Source organism: Platichthys flesus, chromosome 2 (genome assembly GCF_949316205.1).
Source record: "Platichthys flesus chromosome 2, fPlaFle2.1, whole genome shotgun sequence".
Taxonomy (NCBI): Eukaryota; Metazoa; Chordata; class Actinopteri; order Pleuronectiformes; family Pleuronectidae; genus Platichthys; species Platichthys flesus.
This window is the reverse complement of record NC_084946.1, coordinates 8,747,997-8,760,667: the sequence shown is the minus strand read 5'-3', so window position 1 is coordinate 8,760,667 and position 12,671 is coordinate 8,747,997. Positions and strand designations below refer to the sequence as shown.

The 12,671-nt window shown below is 41.4% G+C and overlaps 2 protein-coding genes and 1 non-coding gene across 5 annotated transcripts; 2 read left to right on the top strand and 1 right to left on the bottom strand.

The window, feature by feature from the left end:
• The first annotated feature begins 97 nt into the window (after positions 1 to 97).
• On the top strand, positions 98 to 170 carry trnaf-gaa (transfer RNA phenylalanine (anticodon GAA)). Its single transcript has one exon. It is a non-coding gene; the product is annotated as a tRNA-Phe (tRNA).
• A 1,160-nt stretch (positions 171 to 1,330) lies between these two features.
• On the top strand, positions 1,331 to 8,146 carry rab7a (RAB7a, member RAS oncogene family). 2 transcript variants are annotated; one of them, XM_062396761.1, is made up of 6 exons: positions 1,331 to 1,527; positions 3,405 to 3,467; positions 3,666 to 3,792; positions 4,666 to 4,884; positions 5,927 to 6,055; positions 6,595 to 8,146. In XM_062396761.1, the coding sequence occupies exons 2-6, from the start codon at positions 3,415 to 3,417 to the stop codon at positions 6,688 to 6,690; spliced, it is 624 nt and encodes a 207-aa protein (XP_062252745.1). In that variant the 5' UTR covers positions 1,331 to 1,527; positions 3,405 to 3,414; the 3' UTR covers positions 6,691 to 8,146. The 2 variants fall into 2 exon arrangements, with proteins under 2 accessions (XP_062252745.1, XP_062252734.1); XM_062396750.1 differs by having other exon boundaries at positions 1,332 to 1,718.
• hmces (5-hydroxymethylcytosine binding, ES cell specific) lies at positions 8,137 to 11,293 on the bottom strand. Of its 2 annotated transcripts, none has more exons than XM_062396727.1 (7): positions 11,196 to 11,293; positions 10,852 to 11,041; positions 9,807 to 9,950; positions 9,487 to 9,714; positions 8,993 to 9,150; positions 8,627 to 8,819; positions 8,137 to 8,515 (listed from the first exon to the last, which is right to left on the bottom strand). In XM_062396727.1, the coding sequence occupies exons 2-7, from the start codon at positions 11,038 to 11,040 to the stop codon at positions 8,324 to 8,326; spliced, it is 1,104 nt and encodes a 367-aa protein (XP_062252711.1). In that variant the 5' UTR covers position 11,041; positions 11,196 to 11,293; the 3' UTR covers positions 8,137 to 8,323. The 2 variants fall into 2 exon arrangements, with proteins under 2 accessions (XP_062252711.1, XP_062252718.1); XM_062396734.1 differs by having other exon boundaries at positions 10,852 to 11,059; positions 11,196 to 11,282.
• Between the last annotated feature and the right edge of the window lie 1,378 nt (positions 11,294 to 12,671).

The window sequence follows — 12,671 nt, the reverse complement described above, 5'->3', positions numbered from 1 at the left end:
TTTAGCAGTTTATCTGTGTATTCTACTATGTGTCAATTGTCTGCAAGGTGTGATAATATATTATTAATACTGTGCTCATGTGGTTCTTTCTAAGTTCGCCGAAATAGCTCAGTTGGGAGAGCGTTAGACTGAAGATCTAAAGGTCCCTGGTTCGATCCCGGGTTTCGGCAGGATCCTTTTGTGGTCTCTGCGGAGACACGTTTTGGGGAACGATGCAACTCCCAGGACCAGATCACATGGTATAACATCAGACAGAATTATATAGGGTTTAAAAACAATGACCGCACACAAGTTAACTAAAGTTTCTTTGAAAGTTACCTCATGGTCAATTTGAGAGAACCTTTATAAAACGCACCCTGAAGATTACATGTTTCATATAACCTTTGAATCATTTTCCTGAACGGTAAATGTCCTTGAATTACTGTAGGGGTGCTTTCTGAGTCCAACGTTCCCCCAAACCAAAGGTGGTTTGCTTGGTATGACTGCAGGAAATATAAATCTCATGAGCTGACAAGGCAGCTGACGATCATTTGTCAGGGAAATGTAAAATACATTGAAACACATAACAAGGATTTAGTTAAGAATAGAATGGAATAGATTATATGATTATGGTCCAGTGAACCTGCTAAATTGCTTGGATGTGGAATTTAGTTGTATTAAAACCCCAAGAAGGAGGCCACCTTCATAAAATAAAAACTCATCAAGACATTTATTGGTCATCATTTCTATTGTAAACTGGTCAAAAAAGCTGCTGATGCATTGATAGCTCAGTGCACTGGCTCCACCAGATCAGAGAGCATTGTGAAGTATAAGAGCATGGGGCCATGAGGTGACCTCTCCTGGGCTGGCACACCTGGCAGACAGCAAAGACACATAGACAAACATATGCTACAAGTGTTAGAAACATGTGACAGACCACAGTGAGGAACCTATCCCAGAGTGGAGGAAGAGGGTAGCATGTCAAAACTAAACCACACAAAGCTTAAGTACAAAACAAATTAAAACAACAAATCGTCACTTACAACGACCAGGACCAGTTCCAAAACTTGTTTCGTGTATTGAATGTTTAAATAAATGAATGTGATGATAAACAAAAACAGAATTGTTACACAAATTGCACGTAAATGGTGTTTTTCCACATGAGTAGTGATCCAACAAGTAAGACAAAGTACGACATAGGTGCAGTGCATGTGCAGTACCAGTGTGCGTGTTTAAAGCGACATGTAGCAACAGTAAACCAGCTACAGACCAGTGAATGTTTGATCTGGGACACTGGTGCTCTTGTGACTTCTCCTGGGCAGCCAGGCGTGTCCTGCACGTGACGTCAGCGCTCACCGACACAGCTTGTTTTGGAGGAAGTGCACCGAGCTAGGCTAGCCGTTAGCTGCTAGCGCGTTCGCTGGACGGGGAAAAGCAAGCGTAAACGAGAGCCAGGGCGACGTAGACCATCTCCACCAAATCTCCTCCACAGCACAAAGGGAGACGAGCGTCGGCAACGGCGGGCCTGATTTTCACGAGCAGAGTTAGGTGCGAGTGGAACTGTCCGAGTGTATTTAGCTGTCGTCGCCGTAAACGTGTTGTTTTGTTCACGGCAGACATTTGAAGCTGCTGTTAGCTAGCTAGCTAGCTAGCCTGCGCCTCAGCTAGCGCCCCAAACCGCGGCAGAGGAAGAATCCAGCTTTGAGGTTGTTTTTTTTCGCCACAGGATCATCGGCCAGGTTGGTTTGTGTTGATATTAGTTGTTGGTTTTACGTGACAAAATGTGTTAATGATATTGTCTCACCTTTGTTAATACACCCTGGCCAGCTACCTAAAGGTTAGCTTAAATCAGAAGTGTCACTAGATATGGTAATTGTTTGTAGTCGAGGTAATGAAAACGATTTTTGCCTGAAAATAACATGTGTACTTTCGATGTTACCTTTTCTCCAAGCTATCTAACTTTTTCCACCATTTGCTTTGCACACAGTCTCCCATGCTAAACCCCTTGTCAGTGTTTTTGATGCCTTTACGTTCCTGAGGCTAAATATCGAGGCAGGATTGTGTGCTGCTCTATTCAATGTACATGTTCCCAGTCGACAGATTGATTCCAGCTATGGGTTATTCCGTTATGTGTGATGAATCCCGCTAATGTACTCGCTGTGCTAATCATGGTTGCCAAGTCATGGTTCCGTTAGTCCTGTGTTTTAAACCATGTGATCAGTCCCTGACACAGTGTCATGGGGTGCAGATTATGAGAGCCGCACCGACAGCTCGTTGCCTCTTTTCCCTCATAATACGACTGACATGGATTCAGACAGTGTCTTCTTGCGCACAAAAGAGGCTGTTAACGTTAAGTGATGGGAGGATAAGATTGTTATTCGTGAATTCTCTCTCAGAGGTTTAACCTGATCATAGTTTTGTTTCAAAGCCCTTATGCAAATTAGTTTGGACTTTGGTCTTTTCAGCTCTATGAGCTTGTTTATGATTACAAAGCACACTCAGACAAATTACAAATACTTATTGAAGTCTTGAGCCGGCACAAATATGAGAATGGTTGATCAGCTACTGATTTCAATGCTTCTGATCTACGTCATTAGTAAACCATTATGGATCTTGGATATTAAGGAAAAAGAGGGAAGTTGAATGGAGGAAGCAGATATAACATTAAAAGAGGAAGAGTTGAGGATAGCTGAGGTATGATTTATGAGCATCTGTTCTTCCAAATTTAACAAATGGGATGTAATCTCCAAATCTGTGTAGATATCAAATTACAGTGTGACTCATCCCTGTGATCGCAGAGTGGAAATCACCATGATTGATTACTATATAGACTAATTATTTACAAATCCATTTTCTAAATCTCTGTGTGCCTGTCTGTTTCAATTTCTAACAAATTATAATGTTCAGAATAATACATCTACAAACCTTGTAAATTGGGAATTAAACAATGCATTTCTTCCCATTGAATGGTTTGTCAGAAACACTCATATCACAGAAGCAATGTTTTCTAGTGAAACAAAGGCAAGCAGTTGAAGCAGATGTCAATTTAGCTCAACAACCCTAGCACACAATTGTCCAACATATAAAAAAAAAAAAAAAAAAGTTTTTTGTTTTAATAATTGTATGTTGTTCCTCACGGTACAGTGCAGTAAATTATTTTATTTTTCTTTGTTTCTGAAGTGAAGGAAACTGCTGTAGCAGACGTTGCACTTGGTTTCTTTCCTAGAACTTGTCCATTTCTTTGGAGTGTATTTTGAGAAGCTCACAGACCCTATCATCTTTCAGTTAAAGCTGTTGGCTCGTATCAGGAGGGTCATCATTTTGACAAAGCTTTGTTCCTCCCCTATAGCAACTCCAGCGTATGTCTGCTTCTGTTAGAAGGTTGCTTATTTTCCCCCTAAAACCTGTGTTGTTGTCGGTTACAGCTGTGGCACAATGACGTCAAGGAAGAAAGTTCTACTCAAAGTCATCATCCTTGGAGACTCCGGGTGAGTGGTATTGAACATTTGCCTCGACTCTAAATGAACAACAACTCACTGTAAATATATAACATTCGTCAGGGTATTGAATCTATGTGATTGTAAAACACTTCATTTTGTGTGATTCATCAATCAATCAATCATACTGGTGACACTTTCTGTTTCACTTGTTTCTGAACGTTGTTTTGTGATTGTTTTTCTCTCTAGAGTTGGAAAGACCTCATTGATGAACCAGTATGTGAATAAGAAGTTCAGTAACCAGTACAAAGCCACAATAGGAGCTGATTTCCTCACAAAAGAAGTCATGGTTGATGACAGACTTGTCACAATGCAGGTACTGAAGACATAGTTCCCTCAGGAATGTCACACGGATATGGTGTCTTCTCACTGAAACTCTATTATTTAACAATCACATAGTACGGTATAAGGCTTAAAAGGTTGTGATACTTAAAAGCATGCTAATTCACATTGTTCATAACAGTTATGGACTCGTAATTTTTTTATGGTCTATGAATCAGAAAATGTATTATTTCTTTTAGTCTATAAAAGTGGTCTATTCAAAGATTCAACTTAATGCCTCAAATGTATTGGACACAACTGATGGTCAACAGTCTTTTGTATTTGTTATTGGAAACAAGTCTCAGGCCTTATCTTTAGATGCATAATTTCTCAACTCCGGTCATTTTGCAATCACAGTTGTATTTACATAAAACTGAGATATAGAAGTTAGGCTGTTAACGAATGGACATCCATACTTTACTCTTGTAAGCTAAACACTGGCTGAGTTGAGTCAAAGTCAGATTCAGAGTTAGGCATATCTCATTTAGGAGATGGTCATTGGTCTCTAGGCTTTGGCTTACAAATACATTTTCATTCTACACCGGAAGTGGTTGTAAAACTCAGAGTCAATTTTTATTTCCTCTTGCAAACAGCAACATTACCAGTGATGTCCGATTAACAAACTATTTTTAATACTGCAGACAACCAAACGCAATCAATAGTAAATAAACTTCTACTCCACATGCTTTTAGTTTAGCTGGTATAAACAAAGGCAGATCTGGTTAAAATGAACTATTTTAACACCAAATGTCAAAGAGATTGCCTTAATTACTTTCCGTGATCAGATTACTTTGTGCATGTAAATATTGTATGTTTTCCTGGTTACTCACTTTTTTCCACTCTGTGTCTCTCGCTGTGTGTATCTTAGATCTGGGACACAGCAGGTCAGGAGAGGTTCCAGTCCTTAGGTGTTGCGTTCTACCGTGGAGCTGACTGCTGCGTCCTGGTGTTTGACGTGACGGCACCCAACACCTTCAAGACCCTTGACAGCTGGAGGGACGAGTTCTTGATTCAGGCCAGCCCTCGAGACCCTGAGAACTTCCCCTTTGTGGTGCTGGGCAACAAGATTGACTTGGAGAACAGACAGGTGGGTCCAGATCCCCAGGTTTACATCTATTAACAACATTTGTTTTTTCAAGGAAATGTTTAGTTGACGTTGGCAACTGTCGATCCCCAAACGCTTTGGATTCACTCGCTCTCGTCCCGCTGCAGATCAGCTGTCTGTCGGGCTTTTTTTTTTTTCATACACGATGTGTGTCCGCTACTGGCGGTAGAGTTGGTTTTTGTACTAAACTAAATGCCAGCACTCTACTGTATGAAGATGCTCATCTTTGGGTCTGTCAACAACAATCAAAGACCCGTTTGACCAAATGAGTGGATTCAGAAAGTGAAACAATGGAGTGCTTTTACTTTGAAATGGGTTCGGAAAGAGTTGTAATACATTGTGTCATAAACAGATAAACATTTTGGTTCACATTAGAATAAACTGAGAAAATGATCTTTCCCCTGAGTTATAATGTTTATCTGATGAATTTGTGTCACAATCAAATGGTTGCAACACTAGCTTCATTTGTCTCCCTTGTTTTTTTTTTTATTATGAAATATTTGCAGGAGCGGAAGAGGCCCGACTTCATACTGTGTAGTACTTGTATTTATTTGAGTACAAGGGACTTCTTTCATACAAGGCAATAATCATTTTTGTGGCCGTATTAAAATCAGAGCCTAAATTGTAAAAACATTGTGCAGCAGTAGGCTACTCTGCAGAACATGACGTGGAACTGAGAAGCTACCAAATGTGCATTGTAAATATGAATTACTATAAATTTTAATAATGTGCATTGAATAGAAAATAGTTGCACTATTGCCCTTTGTGTATATCTATTTATTTTACATTAAGCCTTTAACAGAAATTGCAAAAAATTATAAATATGACCCCCTAATTGGTTGTCTGGAAGATATCGGAGTGGTAGATCTCAGCTAACGTTTGGAACTAAAAAGAGATCTTGGGCTCGAAAAGGTTGGTCACCACTGCTCCAGAATCATGGGACATAACTACAATTGCTCAGATAAAAGAGTCAATCTCATCTGTCTCGTGATTCTGTTGTAACGTCTGCTCTTTTATGATTCAGGTTACAACCAAGAGGGCACAGGCTTGGTGTCAGAGCAAGAACAACATCCCATATTTCGAAACCAGCGCCAAGGAGGCAATCAATGTGGAACAGGCCTTCCAGACTATTGCACGCAACGCTCTTAAACAGGTAAGAGGAGGCCAGCAGGAAATTCTAAGCTGTGTCCCAATTCAGGGGCCGCTTCCTTCAGGGGACAAGGTCTACGTGGCCCATGAAGGAGGCCGTCTTTGTGGGCCGGGTACTGCAAAGGTTAAACCAAAATTAAACGGTCTGGCCCTTATTTTTGCTGCTTAGCATCCGAGCTAAAGTGGGACACAACGTAAAAGTTTTAATACCCATTCATTTTCAATTTATGTTGTTTTGAGTTGAAGCGTGATACTCAAGCGATGGCTGTCTAGTAGCTTGCTGACACGGTTACTTTTGAAATACCGTTCATCACTGAAGCGCATTTGTCAGCCCCATTTGAAGGGGCATTCGAAGTAGGACCACCTACTCACGTCCTCAATTACAATCTGCGAAGTATGCGGCCCCTGAATTAAGACACAGCTCTAGTAGGCAGTATGACCAAGTCAATCATGTTGAGATATAACATTTGTCATCATTTGTTTATCATGGGAGCTGGGCGGTGCTGAGACAGACACTCACTCACACATACTATCTGTTTTCAGGAAACCGAGGTTGAGCTGTACAACGAGTTCCCAGAGCCAATCAAGCTGGACAGGAACGAGCGAGCCAAGCCGTCGGCGGAGACCTGCAGCTGCTGAGGACTCTGAGAATCATCTGGGGTCGTCGGGGGGTCGTCATTGCCCTCACCACCCTGTCTTGCCTTGTCTATATATCCCTTTTCCCATGACCCACTGTGTTAATCCTTATTGCCCGACATACAAGCAGCATCCCACTCATAGAGTATACTACACACAAACATGCTGTACTCACCTCCTTATGTACACAAATCAAACATTTTTTATAAAATAGAAGTCTCCTAGCCCAAAGAACACGTTAAGGAAACATCATGGCATTTACTTAGTGATGCTTAATACTTTGCAGTCTACACTTTTGTCATAGCGGTGGTGGTTTGGGCTAAATCTCATTTCTGTTCCATGTATATCGCTGCTTACACATCCAGTTTTGGTTCTAATTGCTTTTATTTGAATACTTAAAGTGGTAGATTGAAGCATTATCTCTGTACATGTTTGTGTTGGAGTTAGGTTGGACAAATTCATTTTTATTTTATTTTTTAACCCTCTCGGGCAGTTGTGGTTATTTTCCTACATTCACAGCCCAGAACTGCTGCATGAATAGACATGCCCCTCCCCCTTTTCATTTTTCTTGTGTTGTGGCTTAAATTCCTTTCACACTCAAAAACACATGACACCAGGTTTTCACTGTACATCATGCGGGCTTGTTAGATAAACTGCTACATGAAGAGGGAGTGAGTAGTGACGCAGCGAAGGATCAGTGAGTGACAAAGGGCATGTGTGGATCACGTTAATATGCTGCCTGCTGGTTCTCGTTAATTGGCAAAGAATTGAAAATATAATTCAATGAAAAATCCATCAGATGCGTGTGTACAGATACTTTTTTCCAAACAGTAACTGAAGACTTGTTCATTCATCTCATGTTGAAGCCACAATACATGCAATTGTAGCTCAGGCTGAGGACATCCTGTATATCCAGAATCCTTGTTGTAAAGTGCTGTCACTAACATATTGCTGTTCCTCTATTGGAGAAAATGAAGGTTCATCTTTTGAGTTCTTGGTACAACATTTGATATGAACCAAATCAAGACAGCAGGTCATTGTACCTGACAGTCCTGGAGGGGGAGTTTTCTCAAGTATAAATATCACTCATAACCGAGTACTATTAGCTAGAACGTTTCTTTTTACTGTCAACTATTGCAATACTTTCTATATTTACAAACCTCCAGATCATGGTTGGGTGAAGGCTGAAAAGGTTGTGTTGTAAATCTCCATATCCGACTTGCTCGTGTTGGCAAACAGTTAAAGTGCTTGACATCTCTTAACCGATCTATTGGTGTTAAAACTTTGAAATGCATTCTAGATTACATACAACTTTGAAAAGAATGAAAAAAAAAAAACATGGGGGGGACTATTGGCATTCATCATTATTATATTATTAATATGATAAATGCATAGCATCTACATGTTTTCAATGTCTTTGCGTTTCAAGTAATAAGGGTAATAAAAATCTTGAATAAAATACTGTTTATTTCTGACAATGAAATATTGAATATTATTCACATCTGTGAAGCATATATTTATTACATAAAAGATATTTACTAGCATAAGCAAAAACCTTAACATACAATGTTTCCAACGCCTTAAAACAAGTAAAGTAGAATCAATGAGACCTAAATGGTCATCAAATGTGCAGTTTTCACTCCTTGGTTCTCTGTTTCTTATTGGCTCCCTGAAGCCACTGCTGAAGTCCTCCAGTCGACTTCTGCTGAGTCACTGTCTTTCTTTCTTGCTGTTCATTCTCACGAGTGTCCGACTCCTTCCTCTTAGTGGTTGAGCTGCTTTTCAACCAGCTCATCATCCTCTGACTGCTGGCTGTGGGTTTGGGCTCCTTTGGGTCAAAGGTCAGATTTATCAGATGAAACCTCCACTTTACCAAAAAGAAAACAATATTGCTAGATTTTTTTTAATTGAGTAAAAAAAATTGTGGTAAATCTAATACCTTTTTACTGCTAGGATCCACAGGCTGAAGGCACTCTGGAGAGTTGTTGCGCGAGTTGTTGACGAGCGAAGAGACAGGATGAAAAGTCAGAATGTTTTTAGACTGGAGCAGTTTGAGGGCATCAAGAGACTTCACCTCCCCAAAGTTGAGCCATCTTCTCACTTCCTCCTCGCCATTCAGGATAGCTGGCATCCTAAAACCCAAGCGTACAGTATGCCACAGTTTCACACAGACAAATGAAACTAGAATGGTACTCAGTTAACACATACCTCCACTGAGGCTAAAAAGTCCCCTTAAATTATATCAAGCTGCACCAAATTCCACACCTTTTTTTCATAAGAGTATTTGCACATTTACTGTTCTTACCTATCATGGATGCTCTGCAGGTTTGGGGAAGCATTCACAGTGATCACGCTGTAAGTATAAAGGGGTTCTCCACCACCTGGAGGTGTCCAGCAGTCAAACAGTCCAGCCATAGTCAGCAACTTCCAGCCTGTCCATTCACATGGTGCTTCCTCCCCTCCCTGACACACACAGCAGAGAACAAAAAGGCAGAGTCACATTAAAGGTTTAAATGGTTCAAGTCTGCATATTAAAATTTGGAGACTGTTTTTTTTGTTTTACAACTTTCCAGTCCAAGGCCATATACTTAAATTAAAAACAAACCAGGCTTTGGATGGAAATCTCTGTGCTAAGGGAACACCTGGTGGACACATGCACATTTTTGCCTCTGCTGCTCTCTCAAACAGGAAATTTTCAGACACTCTTAATTTCCGCCATAGCTGTATTCTCTCTACTTTTGCTCTGATGAAAGCCAATTTTCACAGCGCTTATACTGCTGAAGAAAACCCAGGGCGAACCTCCGTGGAGTCAAGGGAGGATCCGTCTGCAGAGCGTGCCGTCTCTGAATTCTCCTCACTGCGAGCCGAGGTCGGGAGGTCATCCTGATCTTCTGCTTTCTCTTGACTGGATCCTGCCGGAGTCTGAGGGAAGTAGATGAAGAAAGGCTGCTTGTTTTTCTCCGCCCTCCTCCACTCATAAAACCCATCAGCCAGGATGACACAGCGCTGTCCTTTATTCAGGGGGTACTTTGGAGAGAAAGTGGAGCGATCAGAGTCCTGAAGCCCACAAAGCATGTAGATAACAGGCTGACCACTGCAGTGTCTCTGACCCTACACACCTTGTAAGATTTCTTCTCCAGTATGTTCTCACTGCGGCAGTTGTTGGTGCTGTACTGCATCTTGCTCGGATCTTTCTCCTTGAACCAGGCAGGTACGAGACCCCAGCGCATGGAGGCCAACACACACTCATCCACAGGAGCATCCTGACGACACACACAAGGCGTGGACACAACAACATGAGCATCTATGGAAGTACATACTACCATTCTGAGGCAGAACGATGACCCTTTTTACAACAACATTCAAGGAATTGACATTCTTAACAAGACATTTCCATTTTGATGTTTATATGACTGGCCTTCAGAATATTTGATTCATGAGTGCAAGTCCGTGGATAGACTGGTGGGGGCTGTTGAGAAGATTTCAGGTTTCTCTCTGGTTCATCTTCACAGACTGGTGTGTCAGAAAGAGCACCAACATAATGGCTGACCCCTTCCACCTCCTCTTTGCACACTTGCCATGTAAAGAGGCCCCCGAGACACTTTTAATGTCCACTGACTGCCTGCTAGATTTAGAATGCTGCTCTTTTTGTCTTTCTTTTGGTTACGTGACTATGAGTTAATGTTTCTTATGTTGTTTATAAATGTGACCTGCGCCCTGACATGTGGAGTACAGTGTTTCAGTCCCATGTTAGGCTGTAACATGTGTTATGAGAGTGGCAAATAAAGCTAAATCTCACAGTGGATCATATCGTAACATGTAAACAGGAATATTTAATGGACATTCTATAAGTAACTCATGTAAAAATCATAATCAAAATAATATCTTATTCAGAATATGGTCCACAAACGGAAGATTGCTCTCCATGTAAACATAGTGGGTGCTGCATATGTGTATGACTGTCAGATGTATGTATATTATTTATGAGGCTAATTATTTTATCTCCCAGGTTTAACTGCACATGTTTTATGTCCTTATTGGAGGTATATATTATAATCATTAAAACTAACATAAATGCAAAAAATGACTTTACAGGTTGATAACATCCATTAGCCTCCTCTCCTCGTCAAGCAAACATCTAGTGAGGATGAATCCCGCTCTTACCTTGTCGAAATGCCTCTGGGACAGCAAGACGGGGCTCATGGTCGTGGGGCTCTTGTTGTAGGAGGGCCGGTACTTGTCCGCATCTCCATCCCTCCAGCGGGGCTGTCTGCGCTGCCCGCCCCGGGTCCTGTAGGAGCAGGCTCGGCTCACCTCGTCTGGAGCCAGAGTGCACGCGGTTCTTCCACACATCCTGTCGGCAGAAGCGAAACTTTAAAAACACCAGAGAACAGCAGCTCGGTTGGTATTCTACAGAGTTAGCATGCTAGCTTAAACTCATGTCAGGGCACTGAACCGTTCTTCTTCGCTTTCTGCGAATACAACGTTTGAATCCCTGTTGGGGTTACCTGTTGCGGTGTAGTTGTGTTGTTGTGTTTTCAGCTGTCGTCTCAGGAACTTGTCCAGACACACAACTCGTCACGGTCGCCCCTCCCGCGGTTTTCTGCACGCCAGCCTCTTTCCTTCTTCTGATTGGATGACCTTGTGATAGTCTCACTTCAACCAATCAGCACTCTTCACAGCAAAACCCTGACCAACCCAGAATAAACTATCAATAAAGGAGAGCGAGTACCAGCCAGTCAGGGGCCGGATAGTGATTAATCCTCCAGTCACATGCCCCTCTTTCTTCCGGTCACAAATATCCCAATTACAGACAAATAAACATATTTAACCACAACATCACTTATTCGGTATTAGGTGAGCATCTCAGTCCGTGCCAGTAAAAGCAACACCACATTGAAAACACAGTTCAGGGACAAACAGTAGAGTTAGGTGCAAAAAGCTTATTTGGCAGAATACTCATATATTCATGAAATAAGATGATGAACTTCTCAAGGAATATTTCTACTCATGCATTAGTTAGTGACCTGTTGAAAATAGAAAATAGGGTGACTCTTCCCATCGGTGGAACCATTTCTGAGCTTCTGTTCACCAGGTACAGATAACTTTATAGTCATCTGCACTTGGAGAGAGACTGATAGATAGATAGATAGATACTTTATTAATCCCGTGGGAAATTTAGATCATCATTGATGGAGGCTGGCAGCCGGGATGCATGACACCTGCAGCTCAGAGTCTTAGTCACTGTATATGAAAGGATTATTTGTGTGACACCTAATGACTGCTGCTCCGTTAATGCCCAAACTCTGAAGAAAAATGCTTCCCCCTCAGCTATTTGAAAAACTGTTGTAATGAATTCATGTTGTGGGAAAATTGCAAACGGAGCCTTTGTTGAAACCACAGTCTATGGTTGAAACCTGCTGCTGAGTGGCCCAATTATAAACTGAAATATAAATATAGGACTCTGCCTTTGCATTCATAGGTTTGTCTTATAGATCATACAAGCTGCTGAATGAATCATCAGGTCACACTTAGGACACATGGCCAAATGTCTCAGCTCCCAAGTCATTTGATAAAGTTTCATGACTCTGCTAATTTTGGCTGCAGGCTTAAGATGACTGGTCATCAGGTTTAGTTACAGTCTCTGTAATTAGCATAATGTGTCTGCCTAATAACATCCACCAAAGAGGTTACGTTTTCATCTATTTGTTTGTTTGTCTGATAGTTAGCAAGATTATGCAAACACTTAGACGGATTACCACAAAACTTGGTGGTCTGGGTTAACCCACACCCAAGAACCCATTGAATGTTGGTCCATATCCTTCTAGAAAGTTTTCTTTTTCTATTTGTTAAACATTCCCAGTCCAGTTTTTCTGCTCATCTGCAGTGCCCTGGAAGTTTTTTTAACTCTACTGGGACTGACGTTTTTTGCCTGTCCACTGTACCTGGCAATAAATTCTAACCCAGAGAGATGGAAGAAAGCC

What these genes read in the sequence shown, in the direction of transcription:
- rab7a (XM_062396761.1), top strand. Translation starts at nt 3,415, where the DNA reads ATGACGTCAAGGAAGAAAGTTCTACTCAAAGTCATCATCCTTGGAGAC. An exon ending in ATCATCCTTGGAGACTCCGG is followed by an intron (nt 3,468 to 3,665) that starts GTGAGTGGTATT and finishes TTTTCTCTCTAG; the next exon opens with AGTTGGAAAGACCTCATTGA. An exon ending in ACAGACTTGTCACAATGCAG is followed by an intron (nt 3,793 to 4,665) that starts GTACTGAAGACA and finishes TGTGTATCTTAG; the next exon opens with ATCTGGGACACAGCAGGTCA.
- hmces (XM_062396727.1), bottom strand. Translation starts at nt 11,040, where the DNA reads ATGTGTGGAAGAACCGCGTGCACTCTGGCTCCAGACGAGGTGAGCCGA. An exon ending in CCCAGAGGCATTTCGACAAG is followed by an intron (nt 9,951 to 10,851) that starts GTAAGAGCGGGA and finishes GTGTGTCGTCAG; the next exon opens with GATGCTCCTGTGGATGAGTG. An exon ending in TGGATCCTAGCAGTAAAAAG is followed by an intron (nt 8,516 to 8,626) that starts GTATTAGATTTA and finishes TTTGACCCAAAG; the next exon opens with GAGCCCAAACCCACAGCCAG.